Source organism: Vitis riparia, chromosome 3 (genome assembly GCF_004353265.1).
Source record: "Vitis riparia cultivar Riparia Gloire de Montpellier isolate 1030 chromosome 3, EGFV_Vit.rip_1.0, whole genome shotgun sequence".
Taxonomy (NCBI): domain Eukaryota; kingdom Viridiplantae; phylum Streptophyta; class Magnoliopsida; order Vitales; family Vitaceae; genus Vitis; species Vitis riparia.
In genome coordinates this window covers 8,808,895-8,822,461 of record NC_048433.1, presented here as the reverse complement: position 1 = coordinate 8,822,461, position 13,567 = coordinate 8,808,895, and the positions used below count along the sequence as shown (strand labels likewise).

The 13,567-nt window shown below is 35.0% G+C and overlaps 1 protein-coding gene across 1 annotated transcript; it reads left to right on the top strand.

The window, feature by feature from the left end:
* The first annotated feature begins 9,627 nt into the window (after window positions 1–9,627).
* LOC117910927 (L-type lectin-domain containing receptor kinase IX.1-like) lies at window positions 9,628–12,628 on the top strand. Its single transcript, XM_034825108.1, has 2 exons — window positions 9,628–10,746; window positions 12,470–12,628. Exons 1-2 carry the CDS (start codon window positions 9,628–9,630, stop codon window positions 12,626–12,628), a joined length of 1,278 nt encoding a protein of 425 aa, XP_034680999.1.
* Window positions 12,629–13,567: the final 939 nt, after the last annotated feature.

Genomic DNA, 13,567 nt, shown 5'->3' with positions numbered 1-13,567 from the left:
ATTCAATTTTAAACTTCTTTTATAAAACGAATATTTTTATTATCGAATGAATTTTGTAATAAAATTTAATTTAAAAAAAAAATCAAAAGACTTCTTTTGAATTAAATCCCTTTATTGTTAAATCCTTGATACAATAAAATCAAAATTATAAAATTCACATTTAATAAATTTATTTTAATAATTTATAACTTTTATTTCATATTTATCCATTTTATAAAATAAAGATTTTTGTTATTAAATAATTTTATTGTGAAATTTATCTTTTTAACATTAAATTTTTTTATCCTTAGTTATTTCATGTAATAAATAAATATTTTAAATAAAAAATTATTTTAATTTATGTATGAGAATTACACTAAATCAAAATAATTTTTTAATTGAGTTATATTGAATTTTTTTTTTTTTTTTTTTTTTTTAGTTATCTAATATAATAAAATTAGAATTCAAAATAACCTCAACTTTCTTAGCTGATAAGAATTAATTTTTTATTAAATGATTGATAAAAAAACTAAAAATTATTATTCTATATTTTTAATAATATTGATATAAAATAAAAGAGAAGATGAAATTAAATAATACATTATTTTATTTATTGTAAATTATATATTTTAATAATATAAAATATCATTACTTAATCTCCCATTACTAAATTGCTATCCTCCAAAATTTAATATAAATACAATTTTATTTAGTTGTTGATGGAAAAAAAAGCCTCCAACAAGTCTTTGTACACCCTAAATCAAATATCATAATTAAATATATAAATCCAAGGGTAAAAAATTTGTACACCACAGGGATCATAAAATTCTCCCAGCAACCACTCTCTATTTTATGTATCAAGTGACATGACAAGTCTGGAAGGTTATTTAATTTGTTCTCTTTATAGTTTATATCCTTTCTATTGATTATAGAACTTAAAATGGACATTGGGCCAATTATCGACAAGTGGATTCTCTTCAGCACAATTCTCCCTTTTTTCTGCTCATCTCTCTTTTGAGTTTGGTAAGGCCCAAATGGCTGACACCATACTTACTCCCACCATGATGCCAGCGACAAACACTCGCTTTTAGAGATGCCAATGCAACCTTTAACTCCATTGCAGCCATTAATCAGCACACTATCTTGTGGCAAGCTTCCATATTAGCTTCCATAACTCTCATCATCTAACTTCTTTCTCTTTAGTACCTACTATCAAGCATGGTTCAAAATCGCGGTATCGGTCATTGACTCGAAGGGCCATGAGACATATCGGTATCGATGTCTCGGTTCGGTATCCAGTGATATAAATAAAATAATTAAAATTTTTAAAAAATTATAAAAATATTATATAAATTAAAAAATAAAATAGATATAATTAACTAAGTTGAAAATTTTAATAAAACAATTTTTTTTCACATTTAGCTCAAAGTTATTTATGATAATATTAAAAATTGAGGATTTAATTCTCACTCTGCCATATAAACACTTTAATTTATCATTAAACCTCATATATACCTTCCATATCATTTTTTAGTAAATCGGGTACTCAATTCTCCTAATATGTTATTATTAAATCATATTAAAGTGTTTATATAAAAGATATTTTCCATGTAAATTAGGACTCAATTCTCCATGTAAATCCATATAAAAGGCAGTTTTTTACTTTACTAATTTGAGCTCCCAATCTCTCATCCTCGCCACCATTGCTATCAAGACCCACAACAGAGCTCCCAATCTCCCACCCTCGCACGCCACCATGCTGTCAAGATCCACAACAGACGACACCATTTGCAATAGCAAATTTGCAACCGTGCAATACCTAACATGGGAGGGGAAGCAATCTGACTGTGAGGGGATTGTCTTGTCAACGTTGCCGATGAAAGATTCAGTCCACTTGACGAGTCACCACTGCCGACACCAAAGCTCCACCCTCCCGTAATGCTCAATTTTGAGGAAAATCAGGTAAGTAAATCCTAAATCATGCTCTCATCCTTTGGTAGTTTCTCCGCTTATTTCCAAATGAGTCACGGTTTGGATTTTTTCTTCTTTGTCTACTTTGATCTTCTCATTGATGGTTTAAAATTTTAGAATAGGTGTACCCTTTTGAAAGGGCAATTTTTGGTTTATTTTTTTTATTTTTTTTTAATCTTATGAAAATTTTGAAAATTCTTTGTAACCTAATGAGTCAACCGAGTTAACTCGGAAACTCAAACGAGTCAGTCAAGTCTAACTGATTTCCAACCGAGTTCATGCATTATATTGTATTTGGTATCGGTCTTGTCGCGATAGGTGTTGAGGCTGATACGACTCGGCTGAGTCGTACCGGACTCGGCCGATACTTTGAACCCTGCTATCAAGAGGGACTCCACATATAGCTACCACCCACCTCCCCTCTCTCCTCTTCTTCTTCCTTCTTTTTCTTTTTTCTTTTTTATTCTCTCCTCCTCTTCCTCATCTCCTCGACAGCCCTCTCATAATCACACTCTTTTTCTCTTTTCCTTTTCCTTTTCTTTTTCTTTCTTCTTCCTCCTTCTCCAACAGCATTCACGACCACCTTTATCACTATTATTGTCGCCACTGTCCCCTCCTCCATGTGACTACCATCACAAAGACCCACACTTCCATTACCGCTACTTCCACACAACTCCACAATCACCCATTCGTCGGGCTACTATTGTCTGGATTCGTCGTCGTCCACACACTGTTGCACCACTCCATTACCACCGTCAGTCACCACTGACATCCACAACATTGCCATCACCACTCTCGTTGGCACCTGCCTTTCCTCTCCATCCATGGTTTCTTCTCCATGACATTGTCCAGAGACATAGGTAAGTTTCCTTACATTGCATGTTTCTTATATGGCCTTAAGACTTATTTGCATATTGTGGCCTGGTTTTTATCATTGATGCGGATTCTAGGCTTCATTAGAATTGGATTTCAATTATTCATTTGGCTTAGGGGCATGACTTCATTTTAATTGGGTTTTGAATTATTGTTTTTTGAGTTGGGCTTAATATTGGAGTTTGTTTATGGGCTATTTGACTTTGTGGCCTTCAATAGTTCAACTCTACATAGGCTTTGGGCTTGATTTCCATTATTATTTGGGCTTTTCATAATGATATAAATGTATATATAAACTTAAACCATTTTTTCTTAAAAATAAAACCTAAATCATTTTTCTAAAAGAATAAAATTGAAATCATGTTTCTTAATCAAAATAATAAAACTAAAACCGCTATTCTTAGTAGTAAAACTGAATTCATTTTCCTTAATAATAAATCTAAGAACTTACAAAATCGATTTTTTTCCCTAAAATTGAAACCATTTTTTCTTAAAAATAAAACCTAAATCATTTTTCTAAAAGAATAAAATTGAAATCATGTTTCTTAATCAAAATAATAAAACTAAAACCGCTATTCTTAGTAGTAAAACTGAATTCATTTTCCTTAATAATAAATCTAAGAACTTTTTTCTAACAATAATAAATTGGAATCATTATTTTGTAAATATAAATTAAACCTTTTTGTTTTAAGTAAATTGGAACCGTTGCTTTCAATAAAAAATCGATTTCATTACTTAATAAAAAAATATATAAATCATTTTTAATTGAAAAGTTTCTTAATAAAACTGAATTTTGAAACTTTTTTTACAAACCAAATCAAACTTTTATAATAAAATTGTAAAAATTATTTTTCTAAATAAAAATTGTAAAAGATATTTTCTTGTAAATAAAATCGATTTGGAATACTTTTTCTTAAATAAAATTATAAAAATCAAATTTTTAATTAGTTTAATAAACTAATTTGTACATTTCTCTTGTTCATTATTTTATATATTTTGTAATATGTTGTTATTATATCATTTTATATATTTTTCTTTTCGTTTGGTCATTTCTTCGGTATTCATTAATTAATTAATTGAATATCCAAGTTCACTCTACTTGTATATTAGAGATTATAGGTTTACAAGGTCAAGGGAATGCTATAGCTATTATTCTCATTCTTTCTCAATAGTTAATCTAACTTTGAATCCGTTTTTATCTCATAAAACATGTTTTCTCAAATGAGGAGTCACACTAATTCTTTCTTATTAATTTATTTTCCCATTCAAGAATAAATAAAATAAATGGCAAATGCAAAAGCTCGACCAGTTTTTAAAATAAAATAATTTTTTTTCCATAGAGTTCAAAGTGTTGTCTTTGAGCGGCAATGTATCAATTCCATTGTGAAGAAAATGTAGGTCCACATATTGGTCTTATTTTTAAAATTATTTAATATTTTATATAAAAAAGAAAATGATTAAATTAAAAACTTAAAATGAGGATATAAAAAAATTAAATTTAACTAAAATTAATTAAAAACTTACAAAATTTTAAATTATTTAATCTATATATAGAAAAAGAAAATGAGTGAAAAAACTTTAAACGTGGATATCAAAAGATTTCATTAATTTTAAATCTTTATTTTTATTGTTATTCACATTTTTTCTTCTATCTAATTTTTCCTCAAGTTTTCTTGGCCAGTTCTCATAAGCCTTTTTATTTTTAAAGCATCTATCACTATGTAAAATATTACTGATTATTTTGAGTGAAATGAGCCGCAGTCTAACCAGTGAACTGACAGGATCAAACTAATTTTTGACGCGACATTTTAAAATATGACTTTGTCGTCTTTGCCGACGATTTGACAATCATTTGGCAAACGAGGACTGAGTAAGGATTTGGAAAACTACAGCAACTGCAAGCGTATATTTAATTAGAAGGCAATGGGCATGACTCCGTAGTCAACCATGGATGCCTGCAACCATGGTTTAAAAACCGGACCGACCGGTTCAACCGCCAGCCGATCACGGTTCCAGTTCGGTCTGGTAAATTGAATAGGAAATATGTTAAATCGGAATCAGATCGGTGGACCCGGCGGTCCGACCGGCGAACCGGACGGTTCAATTATTATTATTATTTTTTAAATTTTTACAGTGATCTACACCGAAGGTGAAGAAGCTACCGCCCCCAACGCGCCACAACACAAACACTAGCTCCCACTGGCAGTCCCCCCCGGGCCGTTACACCGCTACAACCATCCCCCCTCTTCTTCCCCATCGCTGCAACCATCGCCCCCTCGCCCTACAAAACCCTCTCCCGGCGCCGCAAACCCTCAATGAATGAGAGCCCAGTTCAGAGCGACCTAAACACAAGTAAAAGAAAAGCAAGATTTTTTCTGCTTGTTTTTGGCAAATGCCTCTATGATTTGCGTTATTTGCCAATAATATTCATAAGAGACAGAGAGAGAGAGAGGGAGAAGGGGGTTGGGGAGGTGGAGGTGGGTGGTTTATAATAATAATAATCCTTGTGTTTGTTCGTTGTTGTGCCCAAAAAGAAAGATAAAAAAACAGACACAGAGTACCATCTCAGTGAACTTTGTATAATAAATTATTAATAATGAACCAACGCCCAAATTCAGATTTCTTATTGCACCCCTTCTCGATTAAGTATTTTTTTTTTTGGACTTGTTCCTAGATTCTTCAAATAGTCATTCAAACGAAGACCAAGAAATAAATATGATTTAATGGTAAAATAAATATTAAAATTTTAAATTTTAAATTAAAATTATGATTTTAATTTTAATTTCTAATTTAAAACTAATTTTCTAATTTTTAAATAAAATTTTAATTTTTAAATAATATATAAATTATTATTTTTATTTTTGTAATTATTTTAAATTTTAATAATTTATAAATTATATATTTATGATGTCATCGGTTCGACCGTGATTTAACTGTCGGTCCGATCAATGAATTGTAAATCGGTAACTTTTTTGGTTCAATAACCGGTCAAACATTACCTGCAACATTGGGATTGCCCAGTCAAACATTACCTGCAACATTGGGATTGCTCATACGGGATCTCACAAACTTCTCTCCTTTCAACTCTTCATGATTTCCATTTCCTTCTTCCTAATATTCCCTTCTGCGACTTCATTGTCCTTCAACTTCACCACCTTTGATGTAAATAGTCTAGAATATTCTTTACACGATAACAGAATAAGAGATTGGAAAATTCGGATATCTTATTGAAGGGATCGATGCAATATATACAGCTAAAATCATAACAGAGTTGCCTAGTCTTAAGCCTATATACATGGAAATATTAAGCTGGAAAAGAGAATATACAAAAGAGATAAAGTTTGTTATAACAGCTGTAGAGAACAAGTCAATTGAGGATGTGTCTATCTGATATGCCCCTCAAGATGGAGCTCGACATGAGAGGCCAATCTTGTCCCGAAGAAACAGAAAACGAGCTCTGGGAAGTGACTTGGTGAGAAGATCAGCAAGTTGATCTGTGGAGGATACATGAGCAACTCTGAGAATGCCTTTCTGAACTTGATCACGAATGAAGTGGAAGTCGAGAGCAACATGTTTCATTCTGGAGTGAAAAACAGGATTAGAACACACCTGAGTTGCCCCGACATTATCACAGTAAATGACTGGGCAAGTAGGTAGTTGAATACCAAGATCACACAGCAAGGAGGACACCCAATTTAGCTCAGCAGCTGTATTTGCAACAGATCGATATTCAGATTCGGTAGATGAACGGGCAATGGTTTTCTGCTTTTTGGAGCTCCAAGAGATAGGATTGCGACCAAGATAAACAATATAAGCACCTGTGGAAGAGAAGTCATCTGGGTCGCCCGCCCAATCAGCATCAGAGTAGGCATGTAAGGCATCAGAGAATGCATGTAAGGATAGAGGAGAATCACAATAAATCTGAAGGCTATGATCAGGAGTACCACAAAGATAACGAAGTAGACGCTTAACAAGTGTCCAGTGCTCAGTTGTGGGCGTGTGCATAAACTGAGATAGCTTGTTTACAGCAAATGCTATGTCAAGTCTTGTGAGAAGCAGATATTGGAGACTTCCAACAACTGCTCGAAATTCCGTAGGATCAGACAGTTTATCCCCTGAATGCAGTGAGATTTTTGTACCTGGTGGAAGAGGAGTTTGAACTGGTTTAGCCTCAGACATGTGAGTTCGAGCAAGAAGATCAAGTAAGTATCGACGTTGAGAAAGCAGGAAGCCTTGCGAATTGGGAATAATTTCAACGCCAAGAAAATAAGAAAGTTTGCCAAGATCCTTAAGAGAGAACTTGTTGGCGAGCAGATGAATATACCGATTTACCAAGTGTTCATCATCCCCAGTAATAATAAGATCATCAACATAGACCAGAAAGTAAACAAGGTGTTCCCGGAATTTAAGAACAAAGAGTGATGTATCAGCATGGGAGTTTGTGAACCCAGATTGAAGGAGAAAGGATCTGAGTTCTTGATACCACGCTCGGGGAGCCTGCTTTAGACCATAAATAGCTTTCTTGAGCTTACAAACATGTGATGGGGAGTCTTGATCAATGAAACCTGGTGGCTGAGTCATATACACATGCTCAGTGAGAGTACCTTGTAGGAAGGCGTTATTAACATCTAGTTGACGAAGTGTCCAGCCATTACTGACAGCAACACTGAGAACAAGTCTGATGGTGGTAGGCTTGACTACCGGACTGAAGGTATCATAATAATCAATGCCTGGGCGTTGATGGAAACCTTTTGCAACCAAACGAGCCTTGAACTTTAAAATAGGAAAGGCAGAGTGTCCCAATCGGTGATGCCATTCTGATGAGCTGGTTTTGGCACTGGAAAAGGCAAGTAGAGGTGATGATACCGGCCACTCATACACACCATCCTTAGTTTTGCCCGTCAAAAGCGTTGCTCCTGTGCGAAGATCCGGTATGTGTTATGGGAAGTCCTGTGCCATCACCAATCATAATGTCGTCAGAGCCATTGTATGGTGCATGAATAGAGAGATTGCTCAAGTCGGAGGTGACATGATGAGAAGCACCACTATCCAATAGCCATGTTGGGGTGTTGGAGGTATTAGCAGCAAAGTGAGCTTTTGGTTGCCAGGAGGAGTTTGGCGTTGCTGTACTGGTGTTGGTGGATGTCTCAATTGGTATTAATCTGAAAGAGGGACAGCGCTTTGCTGTATGTCCTTGAATTCTGCAGATTTGGCAGTAGCCAAGATAAGGCTTTGGAGAGCTGCGATCTGAACGTAAACTGTTAGCGCCAGTGGGTGTAGGGAATCGATTACCAGAGGTGGGCGACGGGCGCCAGCCCGTAGTGCTATTGCCAGGATTGGAGGGTGGACGCCAGCCTGTGTTGTTTCCGGAGGAAGAATTAGAGTATGGCAGGTTTCGTGACCCAGAGTAGGCACGATTGGCAGGATTAGCAGAGGCAGGGAAGTAGGATTGTTCAGTCTTTGTGGTGCTTTGAAGAGAAGCTTCAAAGTTGAGAAGCTTTTCATGAAGTTCATCAAAGGAGATTGGAGTATCTCTAGCTTGAACTGCCCGCACCAATTCTTTGTAGTCTTCACCAAGTCCCTCAAGAATCTTTTCTGAGAGATCTTCATCATCAACAACTGCTCCTAGGATGGCAAGTTCATCAACCCGAGCCTTGATGGTCTGAAGGAATTCAGAGACACCCATGGATCCCTTCGTGATTTGTTTTAATTGATTTTTCACCTGCTTGATTCTTCCACGCGATGGTTTGGCATATGTATTGGCCAATATTGTCTAGGCTTCCCTTGCTGTTTTTGCTCGAGCAATAAATGGAATTATGGTGGGGGACAGAGAACCAAGAATGGCATTGAGAAGGAGTTGGTCCTGCCTGATCCAGAGTGTATGTGCTGGATTTGGTGTAGTGGTTCCTGGAAGAATTGTTGTTGGACAAGGATGTGATCCGTCAATGAATCCTAGAAGATCATACCCAATAAAGAGAGTCTGAAATTGTAGTTTCCAAGATACATAGTTGGTGGAGGTAAGCTTTAATGGAGTTTGAGCTGCAACATTGATGCTGATCAATGTGCTATGAGGATCGTTTGTGTGATGAATGGTGGTGTTGGCCCTGGTAGTCATTAGAAGAAAAAAAATAAAAATTTAAGCTAATGCTCTGATACCATAACAGAATAAGAGATTGGAAAATTCAGATATCTTATTGAAGGGATCGATGCAATATATACAGCTAAAATCATAACAGAGTTGCCTAGTCTTAAGCCTATATACATGGAAATATTAAGCTGGAAAAGAGAATATACAAAAGAGATAAAGTTTGTTATAACAGCTGTAGAGAACAAGTCAATTGAGGATGTGTCTATCTGATACACGACACGCTCGATGTTCTTCGGACGGACGCATCCAACTCACCAGAAGCGAGAAGGACCAAGCAATGGATGGTAGTTGGGGTCGAGCCATGTATATCGAGCAGTTGTATCTCTGGGATCCGACCTCCAGAAATCTAACTGATTTCATTACCAATTTCTCCTTTGTCATTAACTCACAAAACAACTATACTTATGCCGATGGACTTACGTTCTTCCTTAATGGTACCCAATTGCCTTCAGATGGGTAGGGTGAAGGCCGTAGTCTCGCGAAGGATAACGTGACAAACTCAACTGCAATTAGTTTTATTGCAGTGGAGTTTGATACACATAATAACCCAGAAAAAGGGGATCCAGCAGGTAATCATGTTGGTATTGATATTAACTCCATGACATCTGTTAAAACTGTGAACTGGTCCAGCAATATCAAGGAAGGAAAGCTAAATCATGTTGGTTTGGTTTTACATGTGGAAGAAGAGACATACTGGGAGAGATCAAGAAGACGGTGGTGACAGTGACCTGGCCATGGACGAAGATTTTGAGAAGGGCACTGGACCGAGGAAGTTTTCCTTTAATGAATTGGCTCTTGCGACCACTAACTTTTCAGAGGGAGAGAAGCTTGGAGAGGGAGGGTTTGGTGGGGTCTATAGAGGTTTCTTGCGAGAACTGAACTCTTATGTTGCAGTTAAGAGAGTAACAAGGAACTCCCAACAGGGGATGAAGGAGTACGCATCTGAAGTGACGATCTTCTGTCGATTGAGGCACCGGAACTTGGTGCAGCTCGTGGGCTGGTGCCATAAAAAAGGAGAGCTCCAATTGGTTTACGAGTTGTTGCCAAATGGAAGCTTGAGCACCTGTCTTTTTGAAGAAAAAACCTTGTTAACATGGGCTATGAGGTATAGAATTGCTCTAGGCTTGGCCTCTTCTCTTCTGTCCCTACATGAAGAATGGGAGCAGTGTGTGGTACACAGGGACATCAAGTCCAGTAATGTGATGCTGGACTCAGATTTTAATGCTAAGCTTGGAGATTTTGGGCTAGCCAGGCTTGTTGATCATGGTAAAGGGTCACAAACCACTGTTTTAGCAGGGACCATGGGCTACATGGCTCCTGAATGTTTCATGACAGGCAAGGCTAGTAAGGAATCTGACGTGTACAGTTTTGGAATTGTTGCATTGGAAATTTGCTGTGGAAGAAGAGCCGTGGGAACAAAGGCCGAAGAAAATCATTTCAGATTGGTGGAGTGGGTTTGGGACCTCTATGGCGTAGGAAAACTTCTTGAAGCAGCTGATCCAAGACTGTCTGCAGATTATGATGATCAACAAATGGAACGATTGCTGATTGTTGGTCTTTGGTGTGCTCACCCGGATTGCAATGCTCGTCCTTCAATGAGGGAAGCAATTAGTGTCCTTAATTCTGAAGCTTTATTGCCTCTTCTTCCTATTAAAATGCCTGTGCCAATGTATTACGCTCCTCCGGCGGTGCAGACATCCTATAGCACTAGCCTTTCTGAGAGAAACCACACCCAGTTTTCCAACTCCTCTAATGGCACCACGGACTCATCAAAGGTCTCAGAATATTCTTCAACCTTGTCTCAATCCGCATCCCTATTGCACACACGCTAATTCGGTCGGAAATAGCAATATGTTTCAGGGTTTGTTATTTCATTTGAATTTGTCTAATTTCATTGCTGTTCATGAGATTCATATTATTTGTCCTTGGATCATAGTAAACTCCGATTTCATATATATGGTGTTCTGGTCGATCAATTCTTTTTTCAGTTAATATTAATAGTAGTCATTATATAGTAATCGGAAATAATTCCTTTGTAAATATAAATTAAAACTTTTTTCTAAGTAAACTGGAACCATTGCTTTTAATAAAAATTGGTTTCATTTCTTAATAAAAATATTAAAATCATATTTAATTGAAACTTTTCTTAATAAAATTGAATTTGTAAACATTTTTTTACAAATATTAAAAATCATTTTTTCTAAATAAAAATTGTAAAAGACATTTTCTTATAAATAAATAGCAATTTAGAATACTTTTTATAAATATACTTTTCTCATATTTAATTTATTATAAAAAAATAAAAAGAAAAACTATATATTATTAAAATTAATTAAAAAATTATATATTTTCAAATTATTTAATTTTTATATAAAAAAATAAAATGCTAGAAACTTTAAAGGTGGATATAAAAAATAAAAAAAGAAAATCAAATTTAATTAAACTTAATTAAATTTGTATATATATTTAAATTATTTAATCTTTACATAAAAAAAGAAAATGAGTGAAACTTTAAAGGAGGATATAAAAAATAAAAAAAGAAAATCAAATTTAATTAAAATTAATTAAATTTGTATATATATTTAAATTATTTAATTTTTATATAAAAAAGAAAATGAGTGAAAATCTTTAAATATGATTATATATCAAAAGAATTTATTAATTAATTAATTATATATATATATATATATATATATATATATATATATATATATATATTTTTTTTTTTTTTTTCTTCTCTTTTCTTCTAGTTTTTTTCAATATGTAATTTTTCCTCAAGTTTTCCCGACCAGTTATTATTAATCTGTCTTTTCCTTCCCCCTTTTGTCAAACATTCATCATTATGAAGCATATTATTATGGGAAAGTTAGGTTTTGGGCTATTGATGTGGAAATTATATGATTTTGATGATCCAAATATACAAAATATGAGATCCAACTATTAATATGTAAAGTAATATCCAAAACATGCACTATCTACTGTTTATTTTTCCTCTTCCCAGATTGCCCCTAAATCTCTCCATGTCATCAGCAAATCCCCCCATGTCAGCAGAAGAATTTTCAACTTGAACTAATTCTCAAAGCTAAAACAATAAGAAACCCGACCCCGAGAACCAAAAGTAGAGAATCTCTCTCACTTCTGATCATTTTGCCTTAACCCCATCTCAGGAAATTCCCAATTTCGAACCTAGTTTCAAAAAACACAACTTTCCCTTATAATAATCTCTTCCCTCCTCCATCATCGCCTATCAGTCTCTTTCACCGCATTTGGTTCCCAAGAAAGCCCAGGAAAATAAGTCCAAATGAGCTCCCATTTCCTCTCCTCCACTTTCCCACGGTTTCTTCCCAACCAAACACACTATTTATGAGCTTCAACACTTCTTTTTTGTCAACGCTTCAATCGGGTTTCGATATGAGAAGAGCGACAGTTGGTGCTTATTGTCTTTTCCCTGCTCCCACATTGGTGGTTCTCGTTGTACTATTGGTGGGTTCGGTGCAGTTCATACAGTGCCATAACATGGATGACTACAGCGAGTTTGATAATCCCGAGCTTCTTCCGTCGTTCACACAGCTTGGTTATGGTCAGATTTCCAATATGACTACAATGCTGAGTGCAGAGTTTCAAAAGCGCTCTAATTTCTGCGTTAAGGATCCGTGAGTTCTTTGTTTGGTTTCTGAAAAAGAGAAAAAAAAAATTGTTGATTCTGGGTTTTGAATAATTGAAGAGTGAACTGAGCTGGGGCAATTGGTTTAATTAAACTCATTTTAAGTGTTTGATTCTTGTCAAATTTGGTTTGACTTTGAACTTGCATTGCCCATCAGGGACGCTGATTAGAACCAAGCTTTTAATCTTTCATTTAATTTGGACTTCTTTGCTTCTTGCATCCAGAAAACTAAAGGTATGAGTAGTTTTTACAAGTTACATTTGAGCTTGTTTGGATACCTAGAAAATCCGAGTAAAATAGGAAAAAATGGCTTTCATGGGTGTTAGAGTGGTACATCTCATATTGAAAGCATGGAATTAAAAAGGAAAGAAGAAAGACTTAAAATAGAAAGCAAGTTAGATGAGAAGAGTTAGTTAGAAGAGTTGTTATTTCAGTTTATTCTTTACTCTGTTATTGTGTCATTGATGTATTATAAATAGGACTCAAGTCTGATGTAGTTTTTCAATTTTTTAGTTTCTGCAATTCATTTTCCTTTGCGTCCTCTGTTTCTTGGTATTTTTCATCAGTTTCAGATTCTTCTAATTCTCAACATGGTATCAGAGCCAAACCCTAAAGCTTCTGCAACCTGAATCAATCAATTTCTTCTCAACTTCTGCCTTGCGAAATTCTGCTCTAGAATTCTCGCATTGATTGTCTTCCAGCTTCTTGCATTTTCTTGAATAAATTCTTGAAAATGAGTTCTGGTGATTCTCCTCTTGTCAATCCCTCTCCTGTGCATCCTTCTTCATCTAATTCTTTTAATCAGCCTCCTATCAATCCTTCAGATGACTTATCGAGTCCGTATTACCTACATCCAAGCGACAATCTTGGTGCTTTGTTAGTATAAAAAATCTTCAATGGAGAAAACTATGTTGCATGGAGTCATTTGATAG